At 37.9% G+C, this 22,580-nt stretch overlaps 1 protein-coding gene across 5 annotated transcripts in view; it reads left to right on the forward strand.

The window, feature by feature from the left end:
• The window catches only part of LOC129242980 (rho guanine nucleotide exchange factor 19), a 136,191-nt gene that overhangs the window by 97,264 nt on the left and 16,347 nt on the right, over positions 1-22,580 (forward strand). For 3 of the 5 annotated variants that reach the window (XM_054879972.1, XM_054879973.1, XM_054879971.1), the window contains exon 3: positions 578-675. In XM_054879972.1, the coding sequence (XP_054735947.1) occupies positions 578-675 (98 nt within the window). Of the gene's footprint in view, positions 1-577; positions 676-6,399; positions 6,449-22,580 lie in introns of those variants that run through there. The other 2 variants (XM_054879975.1, XM_054879974.1) reach the window with 2 other exon arrangements.

Here is a 22,580-nt window from a genome sequence, read left to right on the forward strand (position 1 = left end):
TTCCAATGCCACCCACACTATGTTCCCGAAACCTTTAATATCATAAGCGGTGAAAATATGGTAAATTTTATGCTGAAATTAGCTGACAAGTGGAAGGGAATTTGGCGCGTACTATTTTTCGGGTGCTTGGCCGAGCTCCTCCTCCTATTTGTGGCGTGCGTCTTGACAGTTTTAAGCCGACTCCGAACGGCAGTTATTTTTTAAGAGGAGCTTTTTCATGGCAGAAATATACTCGGAGGCTTACCATTGCCTGCCGAGGGGCGACCGCTATTAGAAGTAAATGATATAATAAAAACACTCAAGCAACAAAGAAGCTAAAAAAGAGAAACTCGCAATTCCTTCAAAACCTTTAGTTTACGGACCCATGTTTCTTAAAATTTTTTGTTTCTTTTGGTTCATACTATCACCTCATTAAATATTAAACACTCTTTGTTTGGCACCCTGTATACACGCTGTGTAGAAATTTTTCTAGTGTTGAATTTTTTAAGTAAAATTAATTTATAATAAATAAAACTAAATTAATTTTTAACTTGCCAGCTTCAAGCTTTAAAACAATTTTCATTTTATTTATTTGCAGCGTACGAGAACGCTCCAAAGTCCATCGCAGCCCGGATTGGTCAAAACGTGTTAGAGATAAACGCTTGCATCAAAAGAAAGCGATAAGTTGCATAGAAGGTGAGTTGATTTTGGTCGAAATTTCGTCATAGCTAATTAAATCATTTCATTTGGAAGCTTTTTTAAATGTATAAATGGAACCAATTATTGAAGGTGCTTTGCAGTCAATTAACACAAGACTAGGCTATTTAGACTGGTTAGTTGACAGAAGCTTTCCCTTAAGCTGTTTTTCTCGAGTAAAGAAGCAACCACTAGCAAATTATTTTCAGTCTATTACATATTTTTAGAAATATGTCCCGGGAAATTTGCTATAGTTTTCTGAACTAACAAATCCTAGGTTGATTGGTTGGTGGCAGCGTCGTTTGAGTATCGAGTCCAGGACGGAACTATGTATTTCTTAAACCGCCTTTTAGTAGATAGGTCTTTCCTGCTACCTCACATTTCATCTGTTTTCACAATTCATTTTTATATTTAAACCTTTTGGACTTGTTGCTGAAACTAAAAAGAACTTGGTGATCTCCTTTAAATTTGGCTTTAAGAAATGGCCTACGATTGGCGTTTAAGCTAAAATCCTCGCAGACAGAGAAAGTGTATCTAAGAGCAAACTGAAAACGGTAGAAGGGCAGCATCCATGCTTATCACAAGAGCGCTGCCCTCCACCACAAGCAAAGCTTTTGAGACTCTATTGGATATATTGGAAGAATATGTATATCTATGGCGATTTCAGGCTAATGGCAAAGCAATCAGGCAACCTAAGTATGTATTTTAATTACTTACTCAGGTGACAACTACAACTGATGGTCGGTCTTGACCGCTACCAAAATGTTGCACCAATCGCATTGGCACTGCGCGCCAATTAGAAGCATCAGAGGCAGTCAGGTCGTCGTCGACTTCGTTTTTCCAATGTAGATGAGGACGTCCTTTTTTGCGAGTACCACCGAGTACCATTTCGAAAAGAGCCTATTTTTTGTTGGAGCGTTATTGTCCATTCGCTTGACATAATCTAGCCAGCGCAGCCGCTGAATATCTATAAGGAGGCTACGTTGTTGGTCAGGAGTTTGTCTATTGCAGCACAACCGACCATTATCTACTCTGCCAGTCAAATTGCTATAAAATCTCCACAGTGCAATAATATTTCTCCCACAATAGCAATTTAATACAGAGACATTCTTAATGAGGTCACTAAGCGGTGCCCCACGAATGTTGTCTGAGTTCTCGGTCACAGAGACAGTAAATTTTGCCCATTATGTGGGCATCCCTTTATCCTCAACTGAGCTCTTTATCAGGCCGGTCTACATCGCGCAAGCCAACAGTTAATGGACAAAGGATCACTCGTGTGATATAACTAGACAAATTTCGCCTAGAAGGAGTGAGAACAGACCTAGATCCCTCATCGGAGTTGGTATAATCACTGGGCACTATTTAAAGGAACACATAGAAAACGTATGGGGTTTTCCTCAAATGATTTTTGTTGCATCTGCAGAAACGAGGAGGAGGTGAAGTCAACGCTCTTCTTCAAAAATTCCTCTGCCACTGCCCCGCTCTTGCCAGAATGTGATATCGCTGTCTAAACTTTCACTTTTTTGGATGTTTAGCAGTCTTGGCAGCCATCCACAATATTATCCGAGAGGCTAAGTGGTTTCAGCACATTAGGAATTAAAGCGGAAACTTGAGTACAAACAAAGGGCTTTCAGGCCTAATTAGGCCTCGCTAGACCTTTATGAGGAGTGGCAACCACCTTAAATTAACCTCACCTAATCTCTTCGAGATTCGCCACTCGACTCTCACTCCTGCTCTCGGAGAGCACTGCCCAACAAAACGGCATGCGCGAGCAATGGAGCAACATTTCTCGTTCCCTACGTACCGCCGCCGAAGAAGAAATCGGATTCCGGCGAGCCCGAAAAAACAATTGGTACGACGAGGAATGTCATGCTGCCGCAGAAAGAAAGGATGCCGCCTATAGAGCCACGCTGCTATCGGGCGCAACGCGAGCCATGTGGGATCGCTACAGAGAGCTGAAAAAGGAAGAGAGACGTATTATCCGACAGAAGAAACGAGAGGCCGAAATACGTGAGTGCGAGGAGCTTGAGATGCTGGCCAATAGGAACAACGCCCGAAAATTTGACCAGAAAGTTCGGCTGCTTACAGAAGTTTTTAAGACCGGGGCGTTGTCCTGTAAGAACAAAGACGGCGATCTGGTGACTGACGTACAGAGCAATCTTAAATTATGGAGGGAACACTTCTCGAACCTGTTAAACGGTGACAGCTGCGCATGTCATAGAGAATGTGAAGATCCCGATACCCCAATCGTTGACGACGGAATTGTCGTTCCGTTACCTGACCATGACGAGGTGAGAATAGCAATATCACGGCTAAAGAACAACAAAGCCGCGGGCGCCGACGGACTGCCGGCTGAGCTATTCAAATATGGCGGCGAGGAGCTGGTAAGGTGCATGCATCAGCTCCTATGCAGAATATGGTCGGATGAAAGCATGCCTGCCGATTGGAATTTAAGTGTGCTCTGCCCAATCCATAAGAAGGACGATCCTGCAATTTGTGCCAATTACCGCGTAATTAGTCTTCTAAATATCGCCTATAAGGTTCTAGCGAGCGTATTGTGTGAAAGGCTGAAGCCCACCGTCAACCAACTGATTGGACCTTTTCAGTGTGGCTTCAGACCTGGAAAGTCTACCATCGACCAAATATTCACAATACGCCAAATCTTGGAAAAGACCCATGAAAGGAGAATCGACACACACCATCTTTTCGTCGACTTCAAAGCTGCATTCGACAGTACGGAAAGGAGTTACCTGTATGCCGCTATGTCTGAATTTGGTATCCCCGCAAAACTAATACGGCTATGTAAGATGACGTTGCTCAACACCAGCAGCGCCGTCAGAATTGGGAAGGACCTCTCCGAGCCGTTTGATACCAAACGAGGTTTCAGACAGGGTGACTCGCTGTCGTGTGACTTCTTTAACCTGATGTTGGAGAGCATCGTACTAGCCGCAGAACTTATTCGCTCAGGCACAATTTTTTATAAGAGCGTACAATTGCTGGCGTATGCCGATGATATTGACATCATCGGCCTTAACAACCGCGCTGTTAGTTCTGCCTTCTCCAAACTGGATAAATAGGCAAAGCGAATGGGTTTGGTGGTGAACGAGGACAAAACGAAGTACCTCCTGTCTTCAAACAAACAGTCGGCGCACTCGCGTATCGGCACCCACGTCACTGTTGACAGTTATATTTTTGAGGTTGTAAAAGACTTCGTGTATTTAGGAACCAGCATTAACACCGATAACAATGTCAGCCTTGAAATCCAACGTAGAATCTCTCTTGCCAACAAGTGCTACTTTGGACTAAGAAGGCAATTGAGCAGTAAAGTCCTCTCTCGACGAACAAAACTAACACTCTACAAGACTCTCATCATGCCCGTCCTAACGTATGGCGCAGAAGCTTAGACGATGACAACATCCGATGAAGCGACGCTTGGAGTGTTCGAGAGAAAGATTCTGTGTAAGATTTGTGGACCTTTGCACGTTGGCAACGGCGAATATCGTAGACAATGGAACTATGAGCTGTATGAGCTTTACGACGACATAGACATAGCGCAGCGAATAAAGATCCAGCGGCTTCGTTGGCTGGGTCATGTCGTCCGAATGGATACAAACACTCCGGCTTTGAAAGTATTCGATGCGGTACCAGCTGGTGGTAGCAGAGGAAGAGGGCGGCCTCCTCTGCGTTGGAAAGATCAGGTGGAGAAGGAATTGGCTTCACTTGGTGTGTCCAACTGGCGCCGGTTAGCACGAGAAAGAAACGACTGGCGCGCTTTGTTGAACTCGGCCAAAATCGCGTAAGCGGTTATCGCGCCAATTAAGAAGAAGAAGAATCTCTTCGAGTGTTGTATGAAAGGCTTATTTAAGCCGCAAGTGTTAATATTCCAATGAAATCGGGGAAATTAGTCTGAAAATGTATCTTCTTTACCCAGAAAATAGCTGCTGTTTTATGTACCTTGTCTTTTTTTGGGTCATGTCTAATTGGCTGCTTTGCGCATGAATGTTGCTCCATCTTTATTCAGCCTCCCATATGGTTTACTAGTGTTACTTGCAGATACATTTTGATGATTTAAGAAGCTCAAGATCTCGTTGAAAAGTATGTCGACTTTTGACATAATATTATCATAATAATATAATGACAGAATGCGTCATCCGTGCAAGTATTTCTGGCTGCGACGTAACAACAAAAATGGAAAACTGTACAACGCTAAATTAATACAAATATTTAATTTTTACGTCAACAAACAGCTGATTCTGTCAAATAGAGCGGTTCGCAGATGACGGCACCTTTTGTATGCTCACTATCAACATGTATCATTTCTGTTTTTTACCTTCTCCTATCCAATTATTATGTATATCCTCATCCCCACCCAACACACTTATAAACAGAGTACTATCAGTAAAAACTTTAAGCTGTTAAACTCTGTACGATTATACATTTTTTCCAGTTTATTTCGCTCAACATACATTCCACAAATTAAAGCGCACAGAGCTTTTTAACAGCGTAGCTCACTTGTATAGACATGGGCTTAAAGCTTCTTTATAAGCCAAGTTCAGACCAAAGCTACTTGTCTAAAGTGATCTTGTTTGGAAAGCTAATCACGTATTTGTATTACGTTACTTAATGGGCGATAAGTTAGAGAACATAAATGGTAGCAACGGTTTTTTTTTTTTTTGGATATTCAGGGCAATGCGGTTACAACATAATGAAATGTGCAGTGTGAATCATACAAAAAAGGAGAAAACAACAAACTCATAACAGCAATGTTCAGACATTTGTAGGCGTATATGTGTGTGCAAAAGTTGAATATATTGATAGATAAAATTGGTATAAACATACTCGTTAATATACGATATGTATTATCATCACCGGCTGTTACCGCCGCGATGGACGTGTACAATGAAAGTGAAAGAGGAAAGGTCATAAAATTAATTACGAAAATGTCAAAATATGCGCTTCTGCTGGTAGTCTGAATTTTTAATTGGATACTACATACATATGTACGTACATATGTAGAAAAGTTTTTTCAGCACGTTTGAAACGTAAATAAAAATATATGCATAAAACCGTGTTTTTTTACGAGCCCAAGTTGTGGACATTAACCAAAGCATCCCATTATGCCACAGATTACTAGTACCAATCCATCAAGAAGCAAAAAATGAGAGTGAGAGCGTAAAGATCAACATCTAACAAAAAAAAAAAAAAAACGACAGCGGCACGATCAGATAATAAAATATATGTATTGTATGGTTGGCTTAACGGATGACGCCATGGCATTTCTGCCGCAGTGAATATGCGCTTGACTTTGAAAAAGAATCAGTATTATCTACTGCTGTGCCTATCAAACATACCTCACCTGAATGTAGGGAATATTGTAGAGCAGCTATAATCACTGATCTCAAATAAAAATAACCATAAAGTAAGTCTCTTTATGCATACTCGCAGAAGCTTACGTACATGTGTACTCATTTACATACATATACACATGCATACATATGCACTTCCACTGAACGCAAGCTCAATTGGCTTGGAGCCTGTGCAGCAGAGAGCTGAGCAATCACTGAAGCATTTCACAAGCTTTAGCTGGCAGAAATCCGTGAGCGACTCAGCAACTCACCCCACCCTAACTTTGTGTGTAATTGTGTGTGTTTGTGTGCAGCGATCGGCAAGTTTAAACAAACGGCGCAGTCAGTCTTACGGGCCCTGTTCGAACGTTAGGACGTCCAAACGCGAATACTCGCGCCCATCGACATCCACTTAACGGGCTGTCTTAGTGAGTGAAAAAGTGAGAAAAGTTGCCGGATCAATAGTTAACAGGTTTTCATTGGAGTGCTAAGTTCAATTCGCAGTCAACTGCAATGAGCATCAATTGGGACAGTTGTGTACCTACATATAAATATATACATACAAATATGTATGGGTGATTGATCTGTTTTGTGATTTTTGTAATGCATTTACGCGCGTGGCATCCAAATTGAAGCTTTATTTTGTGAAATTTATTGGAAATACCTACAATTGAAGTACAAATGTTGCAAATATCGGAATGTATTACCAATTTGTGTTGTTTGCCTTTGGCGAAACCCCGCTACAAATAAAGAAAATAAGCCAAAAACAAAAAGAAAAACCAAATGGCTGAGGGTCAAACGAGTGCAAAAAATTTATTAAAAAAAATGCAGCACTGTCTCAAAAAACAGCAAAATTTAAGTAACAGTTACCTGCAATTTACAACAGCTACCGCAATGACAACAATAACTCGCTCTGTTGCAGTAATACTTTTTGTAGACCCGCTGCGATGCAACAATAACGAATAGCCACCAAACATGATAACTAGCGAATCTTAAAGGCGATTGTGCGCAATTTTGTTAAAGCGCACGGGCGTAGCCAATTCATTTGTTCAAAGGAGACTATTAAAGTTAAACTTTAAAAACATGATTTTGGGCATTCACAGCTTTCAACGACTTATCTACCATAAGAATGTTAAAACCGCTGAATGCTCGGCTTGGAGGTCGACTCTCAGAACGTTCCATAGAGTGAATTTATTGAAATAATTTCAAATATTATTTTTTAATAATATTATTTACGGTTAATCTGAAACGAAATATTTTCTTAACCAGCGATGCATAATAATCCAATCACCATTACTTTGGTCACCCTGTCGAATATAAAATATTATGCCGTCTCCGAAGTTTTCGTGGTATGCGCGTTTGCTGATTAACTTGCGCGCTTCCTGATCATATCATTGTTAAGTTTTCTGCCCAGTCTGCTATGGAAAATAGTCTGCTATACCATTTCTGGACAGGGAAAGGCCTGCAAAAGGCCTTAAGTGGGTCAACAAAAACTCAAAGTAAAACTCTAAAGTTGAGTGCATTACTTCTTCTTTACGGACGCAGTAATCACCAAAGCGATTCTGATCGAATTTAATAAAGCATGCCAGTTGTTACTTCTAATTTCAACTCAAAAGAAGTCACTCAGTCTGAAATCTTGTTTAGTATGAAAAAGGTGGCCATACCAACAAAAGTTTGACGCTGTTACGCCCTGTTTCACTCACGTAACAATAGGAAATATCAAAGCTTTAAATAGCAGTGGGGCTGCCAAACAAAGTATGAGCATTGTCCAAATATTTATTTAAAAGACAAAAAGTCTAGAGCTCATAATGCATCTCATATTGCTCTCTTTCTTCTTCTTCTTGATTGACACTTAAGCAATTTTGGCTGAGTTGAGCAAAGCGCGTCAGTCGTTTCTTTCTCGTGCTAACTGGGACCAGTCCGCCTCACCTGATCTTTTGAGGAGACATTCCTCTTTTTTGGCTACGTATCCTTAACTGGTATCACACAGAATTCTTTCAGAGCCGGGGAGTTTGCATTCATTCGGACGACATAATCCAGCCAACGTAGCCGCTGGATCTTTTTTCGATGCACTATGCCTAAGTCGTCGTAAAGCTCATTGTTCCATCGCGTACGATACTCGCCGTCGCTTAAGTGCAAAGGCCCAGAAATCTTCCGAAGAATCTTTCTCTCAAATACTCCAAGGGACGTCTCATCGGATGTTATCATCGTCCAAGCTACTGCGCCTTACGTTAGCACGAGCATGATGAGAGTCTTATAGAGTGTTACTTTTGTTCGTCGAGAGAGAGTTTTACTACTCAATTGCCTACTTAGTCCAAAGTAGCAATTGTTGTTCACCTAAACCTCCTAATTTCAGCTCTACCTAACGTTGTACCTTTTATACGACACTCCAATACTTACTGCGTTCTTACTATTGGTCTGTATCAGTATTACAGCGTTTTTGCTTGACTTTGTCATATACGAGTAATATGGCTTTGTTATACATAATACGAAGGACGCGCAGAGCTCAGAAATCTTAAAAATCGACTACCGCAATAGTAAGAATTCGGCGAAGATGCTTCCAAAATGTCGTTGCCTCGGGTCGGGGTAATATAAATTCGACATTGGATCAAACAAGATCTTGAATTTTTTTCAAAGAAACAATTCAGTTTCTCTGTCAAAAGTAGGGTAGGGAATTTCCCCACGCAAATTAAGTGTTAGTTAGTTTTGTTAGAAAAGCTTTCCGGTTCTGTACTTTTTTTGTATTTATATAGATGTTCTTAAATTGGGCTTACATCATTTTCACAAGCCTAGTAATCGATTCACAATACGCAGAGATTTCTTACAACGCTTAGTATCTGTTATGGTATTCTCATCATTAAGAGATATTAAATTTGTTTGTAATAAAGAATCAAATTTAAATATGGTCGAATCAATTAATTTGGACCAGAGTCCGGCGTACAAAATTATATAATTAACCGCGTGCATGCCAAAATGCAGACTGTGTCGCAAATTAGGGGTTAAATACTTTTGGCTACGACCAGTCGCCTTTTTGCAATTATGACACTTTATTTTCATATTACGACTGCCTATTAAAGTAGCTTCCGATGCCTCCCTGCAAATGTTGACCTCTCTGTAGATCGCTGGACCAATGAGAACTTTTTTAACTGTGTAACGCTCTCCTGGATAGACTTTTCTCTTCAAGCAGAAGGACACCTCTCTTCCTATAGGCCACATCGATTCGCTAAGTGTTTGCAAGTGTCGAATAGATGAAGCAACTGGTATAAATGAACATACCTTGGCAACGCTGGAAAAGAGCTGCCTTAAACTACATTTGTTTGTGAGAAAGACAGTTATGCCAGCTATTTTGAGCATAACCATACTCGGTAGTTTCGAACCTTGCTCAATAACTTTGTTGTTGATAGCAAGCAGAGAAGTGGAGAATAGAAGAGGCCTAGTAAGATATTTGCTTGAACTCTTTGCTTGTGATGCTCGTGCACTGTCAATGCATTTATTTATTTGAGACTAAAAAGAAACAATTGCAAGATGTGTGAACACTTTGACCCGATTTACACGAGGAGACATCTGGAAGGGAAACATTTTGTTCGGGGGCGAAGGACGGTCGGGGAAGAGAGAAGGGATTTTGTCTCCCGTACTCGGCGACACGCTTTGCTCTTCTTATTCGTATTTCCAATCTTTCCAATTTTTGATAGTTGCTTCATTCGTTTTCTTCTTTTGTGGGAGAAGGTTCTGAGTTATATGTTGGTTTTCAAGCAAACGGAAGATAACAACGATGACAAACATCCGAACGCTGCTTGGGTAATGCACGATTATTTTTGCTAGTAAAGTAGGTATAATTTAAAATATATTATGGGGCATGTTTATGTTGAATTCTAATTTTCCTCGCATTTCTAGTTACTCAAGTTAATTTTAAGTTAATTATTTACATATGAAGTATTTTTAATTTAATTTTTTTTATTCAAGTATAAGAATTTATAAATATATTTCAATAAAAAAACAACAAATTATTTATTATTTAACCAGTTTGCATTTTTCATTCATATATTTAAGAAACTGTTGTCGAACGCTCTCTGCTTTACATGTAAGCGCGTGCTAGAATACATCCGAACCAGACGATGCTAAAGTATTAAATGTCAAAATGTCGCGGAAACATTTTTGCCCGTGTGAACGCGAATGAAACTTCAAAAGAGAATTTCCAGTGTCTCCCTTCCAGATGTCTCCTCGTGTAAATCGGGTCAACGGAGCATCACATAAGAATTCGGAAAGTTGAAGCAACTAAAGTGAGAAGCATAACCTTACTTACACCCCATTTACACACGGAGACATCTGGAATGGAGACACTGGAAATTCTCTTTTCATGTCTCATTCGCGGACACACGGGCAAAATTGTTTTCGGCGACATTTTGACATTTAATACTTTAGCATCGTCTGGTTCGGATGTATTGTAGCACGCGCTTACATGTAAAGCAGAGAGCGTTCGACAACAGTTTCTTAAATATATGAATGAAAAATGCAAACTGGTTAAATAATAAATAATTTGTTTTTTTTTTATTCAAATATATTTATAAATTCTTATACTTGAATAAAAAAAATTAAATTAAAAATACTTCATATGTAAATAATTAACTTAAAATTAAACTGAGTATCTAGAAATGCAGGGAAAAATTAGAAATAAACATAAACATGTCACATAACTATTTTAAATTATACTACTTTACTAGCAAAAATAATTGTGCATTTCCCAAGCAGCGTTCGTATGTTTGTCATCGTTGTTATCTTCCGTTTGCTTGAAAACCAACACATAACTTAGAACTTTCTTCCACGAAAGAAGAAAACGAATGAAGCAACTGTCAAAAATTGCTTTAAGATTGGAAATACGAATAAGAAGCACAAAGCGTGTCGCCAGTACAGGAGACAAATTCCCTTCTCTCTTCCCCGGCCGTCCTTCACCCCCGAACAAAATGTTTCCCTTCCAGAGGAGACATCGTGTAAATGGGCACTTACAAGCGGCGAATCTTGCTCGATGACTTTGTTGTTGCTTACAGCTGCAGAATTTTCGTTAAGTGAGCAGAGTTTAGGGACAGGGAGCAGAGAAGTGGCGAATCGAAAATGCCTTTAGAATAATTCCAAGGCCTTTGTTCCGGCGAAGAGCCAGCTAATCTGTTGGATTTCGCTTCCTGGTTTCAATATAAAATCCACTGCTCTCGTAATCTAGGCACTCTTTTTATATTCTAGACATTCAATTGGTGGGCCAATCTATTTAGTCGAACATGCTAAGGTCATTTCGCAACAGCATACGATCTATTAAGTTACCAAATTTAATTTGCGCTGAAGACCATTAAAAAAAACATTTCTAAAATTCTGTCTTTAACAAATATATTTTAGATTAAAATTTAAAACTGGTTTTGCATAGTATATTTTATTTTGAAATTGCCCTTAAACCCAAGCTCTCGTCCACCAGTGTCATGAAATATTTTGTATACGCTGCTGCGCTGATGTATTATGTTTGCTTTTATAATCTTTGTTGTTATTGGTGCTGTTGGCCATTGTTACCCCCATACTCGTGCATAAATATATTTACCAGCTTTAGGCATCCAAGCAATGAACGCGACCGCGAGCACACAAAGGCAACTTCAGCGCCTCGAATTGTTGAACATTTAGTTTGCGCAGTATGCCGCGATGACGAAATGTGAAACGCTACAAAACGAGCTAACAAATAAATAAAATAAAAACGTTTAATACACATACACACACACATAAAATAACGCAAAAAGTGCCGTATACACATACATATAAAAGGGGCAAGTAAATCTTTTCGATAGGAACAAAAACCAGTATTAGTGGATCAAGAAAAAAAAATTAATTAAGTGAAGAACCTTGAAAAATAATAAAAAATTGTGTTATAGTGTGCCTGCATTCACCGAGCTACGACAACAAATAAAAACATAAACACTACTAAATAGTATCTTCATCATTAAATGAAGCTTCGCAACAATTCAGATACTCACGCTACTCGTTGCTCCCAATGATTTTTGCTTTAGGAACGAAGCCGATGCGACTCGAAGAAATAGCAGCGCTAAGTGTTAATTGTCATAATACAAAGCTTGAAAATTGCCGTTGTAACGCATAGCAGGAAAAACTACATATTTTATCACAACGCCACCATCACCACGGAAAAGCTATATCGTTAGGTGGTTGGCGTGTTTTCTGCTTTTGTTGTGCATAAAAAATGCAAAAAATTAACAAAAACGGCGCGGAAAACCGATAATGAAGGCGATTCGCAAACAAACAGACAAAAAACCCACCTATTTACAAAGCTAAAAAAAATTAATGAACGTTAAGTTCAGTGATCGTGTCTATAGCGGCAAAGCCGGCTTCCGCATTCGACACTAACAAAGCCACCGCCGCATTATATTTAAACCATTGTTTGCCACTAAGCGAGTTGTTGTTGTTTATTTTCTAGTTTCAAGCAGAGTAAAAAGTTTGGGGTAGCCGTTACGCCTCAATTGTGCGTGTGTATGTTTGCGTATCATATTTACGTAAAGACATATGTATGTTTGTGCCCATATACGTTTATGAATATGTAAATACACACACACATACATAGATATTCTGCTCATTCTTTTATCGAAAATTAATTAAAATTTGAACTAAATACGTACAAATGCGAACGGAGTCAGAAGAATAATCGCAGTCACCAACTCAGTTCAAAGACACATGCATATATATGCATATATAAATACATACATACATACATACATATGATATAAATATCTGCATGTGTAAACATGTAAACAATGACTAATTCTAATGCCTTAATTGGAATATTTTCCGTGATAGCAAAGTTTATCACATTCCCACTTATCAGTGGTGCCCCCTCTAAATGTGTACCTACACCTGTGCCCTAAATAATGGAACCCGACGAATTAAAATTATTTGTTTGTATTTCATTTTATTCCTGTTTTTATAAAAGTATAGTCCATTTTTTGGAGCAACATCAATACGCACACCATAAATAGGAGGAGGAGCTCGGCCAAGCACCCAAAAAGACTGCATTTTACAAGAAAAATTAACAAATTTCAAACATTTCCTCAAAATTTTTTACTTTTCAATCAGAATCTTCAGACCGTTCCAAGGTATTTTTTTTTTAGTATAATAAAGCTTGAAGTAGCTCAAAAATCGCGTTGTTTTTTGACAATTTTGGATACTGCGGGCATGGGACCTTATTACTTGGAATGCCAGGTACAAGAATACCGACAGTTATACAAGTCGGTTCATTACTATTAAGGTGGCGTGTGCGCCGCCGGCGAACACATGTACAGCTAAACTCAATAGCGATTATTTTCTGTAACACTATACTGAAAACTAATTTATATGAATTTATGGTACCAAGAGAAAGCTTAACTTTATTATAATTTATGACTTTTTTTTACTCTAATTTTGTCGGAAAAATTTTAATTTCATGCAATCATACTAAACCTTTGGGGTTAGAATTAATTACCACAGTGGAATGTCCATACTATATGTATATGTGTACGAATGGCAGCTCTCAAACTGTTAATTGTTTCGAAAAGTAAGGTATATTTTTACTGTGGAATTGTATTTTTCTTAATTTTTTCAATGAAAAATGCTAGATAATAGAACAGATTTTGTTTTCAAGGCTAAAAAAGGGAAAATGTAACTCAAGCATATAAAATATAGGGTTTTCCAATAACAGGTGCCCGCTATTTCGGCAGATGTCACTTTTGAAGCTGTCATTTTTTGATATTTGACAAGTAGAAACCACGGCATTAATAAATATGGAACGAGATACGCTTAAACAACGCATTGAAATTATTAAAATTCATTATAAAATCAATAAATACAAATAAATGGTGAAATTTTGGCAGAGACGGTTCGTAAAACTCGACCAATTTTGGGTCAACGTGAAGCACCTTGTCGGACCGAAATACAGAAATTGGTGAAAAAATTCGAGCTGTAGGGACAAGTTAGTGATGTGAAGAATAAAACCCGTGCACGTCGCTCAGGAACAGCCGAAAATATTGCTGTTGTAGCCGAAAGTGTTGAAGGCAACCCAGACAAACATTCCTCGTCGTTCTTTGGAATTAGGCATTCCACAAATGTCATTACACCGTATTTTGCATAAAGCTTTGGGTTTTAAGGCTTATAAAGTCCACTCAAACCGGCCGATCATCAACAACGTTGTGTCTTTGTTGATTGGGTCGTTGAAATGCATAAAAATGATCCGGAATTCCATCGAAAAGTCATCTTGAGTGATGAGGCCCATTCTCATCTCGGTGGCTTCGTCAACAAGCAAAATTGTCGGATCTGGGGCTCAGAAAATCCAAGAGTTATTGTTGAGATGCCTCTATATCCTCAACGTGTGACTGTTTGGTGCGGTTTATGGTCTGGCGGAGTCGTTGGACCTTACTATTGATCTACTAATTAAATTTTGATTTACTAAAAATCTATGTATACAAAAACGTTTTCACCTCAGTAGTTTGGGAGCTTTGACGCAAAATTGAAAGCACAAATAAAAAATCAAAATTGAAGGTGACAGACCTCTTAATATTAATTAATATTAAGGGTTCAAATCTTCACAATATTTTTTTTTATCACCTTGAACAATATTTTCGATATAGTGAAGAAAAAAAAATAGTCGATTTTTTTGGCCCAGTCTAATATGTACTTATATCTATTATTGTAACATATAAGAGCAATCGGTTCATTACATTTGGCGAAAAGACTCTGAACTTAAAGAAAGTCTACAAAACATTAAACCAATTGAAATTTTATGAAATAATGAAATCTTACCTTTAAACTAGGTAGTTCAATAACTTTTTCGGATCGATAAGAGAAGCACTATTGGTTTGAAATACATACACTTTATGATTGAGTATAATCTCCCGGCGGCCGCCGCAGCCGAATGGGTTGGTGCGTGATTTCCATTCGGAATTCACAGAGAGAACGTTGGTTCGAATCTCGGTGAAAAATCAAAATTAAGAAAAACATGTTTCTAATAGCGGTCGCCCCTCGGCAGGCAATGGCAAACCTCCGAGTGTATTTCTGCCGTGAAAAAGCTCCTCATAAAAAATATCTGCCATTCGAGGTCGGCTTAAAACTGTAGGTCCCTCCATTTGTGGAACAACATCAAGACGCACACGTCAAATAGGGGGAGGAGCTCGGCCAAACAGCCAAAAAGGGTGTACGCGCCAATTGTATATACAGGGTTGGCCATCTTAAACTGACCCATGTGATTATTAAAAAAATATGGAAAAAGAAACATTTTTTTGTGTTTCATTGTGAAAAACATTTAATTTAGTTCAAGGAGATTCGTTTACATCACTTTTTGAATATGATATCGCGCAAGTGGTCGCCCTTAGCTCGTATAGCGTAATGTGCCCGTTTTTCGGCGTTTTCCATAGTTTTGGCCAGCGTCTCGGCCGATATGGCGGCTATTTCCCGTCGGATATTGGCCTTAAGTGCGCCTAGTGTCTTTGGCTTGTTGACGTAAACCTTAGATTTCAAATTACAGTAAAAAGTTATAGGGTTACTCAATGGGTCAGTTTAATATGGCCAACCCTGTATATGTATATATAATCTCCCTGAATATCAATATACTTGTTCCAACGAGATTTCAATTTATGAATTCCATCCCTGAAGTAAGAATCTGGAAGGTCTGCAAAATACGCTTCCACAGCTGTACATTTGATGGAAAACGATTTGATTAATTTTTTTTTAAATCCGGAAACAGATAGAAGTCGCTAGAGGCCAAATCTGGTGAATGCAGTGGATGTTCCAACCATTCGAACTTTAATTCATGGATTTTAACTATTCTCAAAGTGGTATTGTGACACGGTGCGTTGTCCTGATGAAAAAGATTTTTTTCTTTTGCAAACTTGGTCTTTTTTCATCAGCTGGTATTGAGAAAGAGTTTATTGTTTTACCAGTCTGCAAGCAATCCACAAACAAAATTGATTTCGCATACCAAAAACTCTGCTAACACCTTCTTGGCCGATTTCTGAACACGAACACGTTTCAGAGCCGAGGAATTAGATTCACACCACTCTTTAGCCTCTAGTTTAGATTTAGGATCATGGTGATAGACCATGAAATATTTTACATTGCCAATATAATAAACCTGGAAAGCCTAGTCATAGATCCTTTCGAGTCATAACCAGTTCAAACCCGCTCAAGGAAGAATAAATCATTACTCCGAAGTTTTTTTCGCATTATGTAAAAATCAATGCCCTCTATCGGAATCGGATTAGTGAAGTTTAAAGATCTGAGTGCAAAACGAAAAAATTTTGTTTGGATGCATTCAAGTCTACTGACGTGGCACTAATGATATGACCTCCAAATAAAGACGGCATACTCCAGCTTAGGTCGCACGAAGAAAACAAATAGTGATTTTATGGTGTATGGAACCCTAAAGTCAGAAACAAGACGTCTAATGAAGGCAAATGTAGAACACGATTTGGCGGTGACAAAATTCAAATTTATGGAAACTGTTACAAATGCAAATTAAAGCGTTAATTATCCTATAGAATTTTTTAATTTCTGGGACTTATCAAGATTGGCACCATATTTACTTTCGCTCAAAATTGTTGCGCTTGTAATTCTTGTCCGCAACTTAAATGCACCTCAGAGTGGAATAGAATGGAATGGAAATAGATATGTTGCTCAACATTATCGAAGCGGCAATTCTCAATGGTACATTGTTAGGAAATGATGTTTTGATTTTAACATGACCCCCATCAACATGACATTTGAGCACTAATAGTTTCTCCGTCCGTCTTGCTTTCTCCATAACAATAAACGAAGCCCAAGAGCAATTACTAAACTTTTGTGAATTAAATCTCGAAAATCCATATTCTTGAGTTGGAATCCAAAATTGTTTTTTGAAGTGAAACTTTTTAGGTGTCGATGGACGAGCGAGAATGGCGAGTAAAATTTCAAGGGCATTCAAGGGTTTTGGGCATCTCGATTAACTCGCGATCTCTTCTGAAGGGTTCATGCCTTTCGTAAACGGCTGTTTTCTTTAGAGTATAATTACCGAAACAGGTTCCGAATATTTCTAAGGTTTTCGCACCATTGAATTCATTTTTAATGCAATTTTTAATACAAACTCGTTCCTGAAAACTCAAGTTCAGAGGTAGATTTACTCAATATGGCATAACTTTTACAAATGCTAAGAGCAGAACTCAAATCAGTTGACTTAGAGTGTCACCTGGAGGTTGTTCCGGGAATTTTTAGTAAAAGTGGTATAATAGGCAAACGATTTTTTTCTTTGTCAAGGGGCGTTTTTCGATCCCATTTTTTTGGCGTGCCTACTTTTTGGCGCTCATTTCCGTTTCCTGGCTAGTGCTTGTGCGTACTATAAAGTGCTATCCATTCCGGCGTCGGATTTATTGGTATTGCCTTGCAGTAATTTGTGCTGTTGCTGCGGTCCTGTAATATCTGCGTTTGTGCGGGTGGTAAACACTCGGAGTTGTGCGCGTTGTTGCCACGGTTTGAGTCCGGCGTTTATCTACACCGGTCGACCGTTCTCCGTTTTTTGTAAATTTTGTCTATTTGTATTCTCTGCAAATGTTGTGCATTTATTGAGATATATATTCTTTCTCTCTCTCTCATTTTCACTCGGGTCTCTTTCTTTGTCTGTCCTTGAAAGTTTCACTTCTGTTATGTGTACTACGCTACACGCACGTTTTTTTACTCAAGATCGAAATGCAGGCGTTAGAATAAAATATTTTTATCTTGCCGCGCAGCACAGAACCTTAAAAGAATTTAGTTGGCTTTGAAAACATATTGTTTGCCTAGTTTTTTCTTCAAAAAAGTACCATTTCAATTTACTTAAATTACTAAATGAATTGTTGAACTTAATTCTAAGTACTATCTAATAATCTTTCTCTGGAAATTATGAAAAGTTATACATTTTATTTCATTAGAACTTTAATTTGTTTTGATTGAATTATTTAGCATCAATCTGGTTTTCATAGTCAGTAAGAAATACTGTTTTTTAGATTATTAATATATATTGGAATATATTATATTAAGTGAATAAATAAATTCATGACATGAGCGTTATTTAGCGCTTTATTCAAAGTCTTATGCTCCGAAATTTAAAATACGTCAAACTTCGATTTTTGAATAACCCGCCAAATATAAAAATAAAGTCCAATAACCAACCACCCTAGTGCTGCCCCAAAACTGTCAACAGCTAAATTCGTTAGATAAGCACAAACAACCATTTATCTTGACTAGAAAATCATGAAAAGAATATAAAAATGAATCATCCAACACAAATTCTGGTTTTCTAGCGCCTTTCTTGCGCTACAACTTTGCACTTTTATTTTGAAGAAAGCTTTTTAGACTTTACTAAAACTGAAAGTTCTACTCAAAACTTGGAATAAAGCCTGTAAAATTCCAAGTAGCCGACAACACTTAAAATTTTAATGAGTTCGTATTCAGCCAGACTCATAGAACGACGATTGTGGTAGAGCGAACGAAAAACTAAACTGTGTAGACTTAAAAAGTGAAAATACTTGAAGGCGAACAAGTTCAGTTATTCATTCATTCATCCAAACACTAAATTAATTAATACCAATTATTTTATTTTATTTTTGCTTTGCTTTGGCGATGATGAAATAGGAAACGTCATAATGAAATCATGAGCAACAACAAGCATTTTGTTGCTGCAATGGTAGACATCAATTGCGCAAACACACAAAAGTACATGAACATCTGCTTAAGTGTTAGGTGCGAATAGTTGGCGCGAAAATGTTCATATCCGTAGCGAAAATGATAAAATTAGCTGCAACAAATGGACTGAATTGAGCAGCTGTGCGCAAATATTGCTTGCAAATATACCTAAGTATGCATATACATACCTAAGTGTGTACATGCATGCATTTAAAATGTCTATAGCAAGCGACCAAGTCCCAATTAAAGTGTTCTCTGAAACTGAAAATAATAAAAATCAGAAAAAAACTTAATTCTGATGGCTTCCATTATTAATGGTAAGGTGATTGTTAATAATGTTTTTGTAATCATTCAACGACATTATTATAGTTAATATGGCACTACAAAAACCTTCCACTAGTGAGGTGATTTTTTAATTATTCCTTAATAAAAGTTTGACGTGGGCAACCTCTATGTCGACTTCCTCGCAGATTCCATTGAAAAGCGTCTTCCAATTCCATTTTCAACTTTTTTTTTGAAAAAAATTGGCTTTTAGCATGCAGAAGAAGGCCCATATTGGCGATTTTTCTCGGCAAAAAGATACGCTAGTGAAGATGAGGTGAATAGTCAAGGTCAATAGTAACTCAAGAATGATAGATACAAGGTTTGCTCGTTAGGTATGGTGAAAAAAAATTTGAGGCGAACTTTGGATTCTATGCCGGCATATCTGTCAAATTCGCTCAGAGCCGAATAACGGTCTGCTACCATCAGAAACCGTTTATTTATTCTTTAAAAAATATCGCAGTAAATTACCCTCTCTTGGTTCTACGAATCATGGCTAAAGTATTGAGTATCACCTAACCACAGGAAAACCTAAGTGAACTGAATGTATTATATAAAGCTCGGCTTGGAAGACTCTAAAGAAGTTAGGAATGCATGAAAATGCCAGATGGAATTCCAATATCCAACAATGAAAAAAAGAAATCGCCTTATAGTGTGGGATAGGTTAGGTTAGCCAGACACTCGGGTTAGCCTGACCCTAAGATCAATTGTGATACCTGCATTTGATTTCCATTCCCTTACTAAGTTGCTGAAACCACGTACAGGTTGATCTTTTTAAGAAGGTAACTACTCCCCCCAGTGAAACATTTTGCAAGTTTCTCAATTCTTCAAAGAAAGATATTTGGCTCGGCTTCTTTGAAGTGCAGAACATTCACACAGAAGGTGTTGTACCGACTCAATTTCTTCTTCATCTCCACAACTCCTGCAGAAGTCATTGTGAGGTACACCCATTCCACCTGTGAGGACGCTGGTAGTTGATCTGTTAAATCCAAGCAGACATTTTATCCTTTTAAGATTCAGATTTGGCCAGAGCACTTTGGAGATCCTGCACTTAGTAGTCACAGATTCTATTAGTTTCCGCGATTACACTCAAGTTAACTCACTGAATGTCAAATTCAGAAACTTCCCTTGCACAATCATCCGCTCCTTCATTTCCCTCCACGCCAGAGTGGTCGGGAACCTAACAAAGTTTGGTGTTGTGTTGTTGATGCACTGGTGATATGAGCGATTTGTTTAAGGTTGATTTGCATTTTATACATTCAGTAAGCATTTTTTGAGCCTTGTTGGCTATGAAAACAATAAAATACTGCCTTTCGCAACAAGTTTAAGCTGATCAAATAATCAAAATTCGCAACGAATTGAAATAAAAAACGTTACAAATTTTTAATCGCTAAATGTATTACAAAAATTATCGTTACTTCGTATAGGCATTTTATTGTAAGTCCACTGAATGTGTCCTACTAGAAAATAACGATATCCCACACAAAGGAATCGAACACGGTTGAGGGAGATTACAGAAGGTTGAGTATTTGGCCGTACCGCGACTCGGCTTTTATGATATTTGACACAATCAGGTATTGAGTTACCGTAATTGTAGAACTTTGTTTAATTTTTTATATCTCAACCCTTGTTATAATAATTTTATTCACATAACTTCTACTTTTATCCTTACCGGACATTGTCCGTTGGTGTTCATGCGTTGAAACTTGGGATTGCTTGAAGTCCTTTCTGCAGAAGGTGTCTGGAGGACGAGGTCGAATCATAACAGCACCTTCTTCTCAGATGTCTTGTTCTCGCGGAGTAAAGATTGAGACATCTTTTTCGCTAAACCTGCGGATATTGCGGGTTTAAATTTCTTACACTTGATGAAATTCATCAGTAGATTGAAGCGGTCAATACGAACATTAGTAGCCGCTGTTGGTAGTTATCCTCTAATCCAAACATCCTCCTTCCTTTTTCCACCTGCCTGAATAAATAATAAGATTTATCCAAACGTAGACACACGCGTTTCTCCCAAACTTTAGATTCCACTTAAATATTATTGATATGGGATAAAAACCACGCCCACTTTTTATATGTTAAAATTAAGTTTCTGTCGGTCCGTCTGATGATGCAATAACTCTTATTGCCAAAGTGTTTGTTTGATTCCACAAAATAAGAGCCAGACCAATTTAAATTTTACTAAAAAGTTCGGTCCTTAATTGTTCCATTTCAAGAGTTTGGTGCGAAATGAGTTTTTTGCTAGCAAAGGAGCAACTCCTTAACTCCATATTCGACTATTTCCAAAAAAAGTGGCGATCCCCGTAGCCGAATTGGTTAGTGCGTGAGTACCACTCGGAAATCACAGAGAGAACGTAGGTTCGAATCTCGATAAAACACCAAAATTAAGAAAACGTTTTTTTTCTAATAGCGGTCGCCCCTCGGCAGGCAATGGCAAACCTCCGAGTGTATTTCTGCCATGAAAAAACTCCACATAAAAATATCTGCCATTCGGAGTCGGCTTGAAACTCTAGGTTCCTCCATTTGTGGAACAACATCAAGACGCACACCACAAATAGGGGGAGGAGCTCGGCCAAACAGCCAAAAAGGGTGTACGCGCCAATTATATATATACATATATATATATTTCCTAAAAAGTTACATTCTGGACGATAGAGAATGGGTTAAGGACTAAGTAAAAAAATTTACTTCAATATAATTTGAGGTTGAAACCCCTTATACCAGATGCTTTCCATTTCAACTCAACCGGGCTATTCGGGTCATGTTATTCGATTTCGTTGTAACTCAAATATGTTGCTCTCTAGTCAAAATAATGAGACACGTATTTTTTTGTTCGCCCGAAAAAAATTTTTTTTCAAGAGTTATCGGCCATTTTGGTTTTTCGGCTCAAAATCGATTTTTTTAATTATATAAGAAATTTTTTTTTTTAAATGCCCATAACTTAGTCAAAAATGAACCGATTTTAATAATTCCGGGTTCAGAATGATCGTCATTACTTACAGAAGCGACTTAATGTAGAAACAATTGCAAAACAGTAGTTGAAAATTTTTTATTTCGCAAAAAAGAAAAAAAATTGAGATTTTTTCGAAATTCAATATTTCAAAAAGTGTATTTTTGTTTTTTTTATAACTTTGTCCAAATCAAGAGGACACCTCAAACTTCAATTAAGCTGAATGCCCAGTAGCTAAAATGAGATATTTTTGAGTAAAAAACCTGTTTCACACTTTTTGTTTTTTAGAAAATAAAAAATGTTCAACTACTTTTTTGCAATTATTTCTACATGAAGTCATTCGTGTAAGTAATGTCAATCATTTCGAACCCAGAATCATTCAAATCGGTTCATTTTTGACTAAGTTATGAGCATTTAAAAACAAAAAAATTTCTTAAATAATGAAAAAAATCGATTTTGAGCCGAAGAACAAAATTGCCGATAAATCTTGAAAAAAAATTTTTTCGGGCGAACAAAAAAATACGTATCTCATTATTTTGACCAGAGAGCAATATATTTGAGTTACATCGAAATCGAAGAACATGACC

The sequence above is a fragment of the Anastrepha obliqua genome, chromosome 3, assembly GCF_027943255.1.
Source record: "Anastrepha obliqua isolate idAnaObli1 chromosome 3, idAnaObli1_1.0, whole genome shotgun sequence".
Classification (NCBI taxonomy): Eukaryota; Metazoa; Arthropoda; class Insecta; order Diptera; family Tephritidae; genus Anastrepha; species Anastrepha obliqua.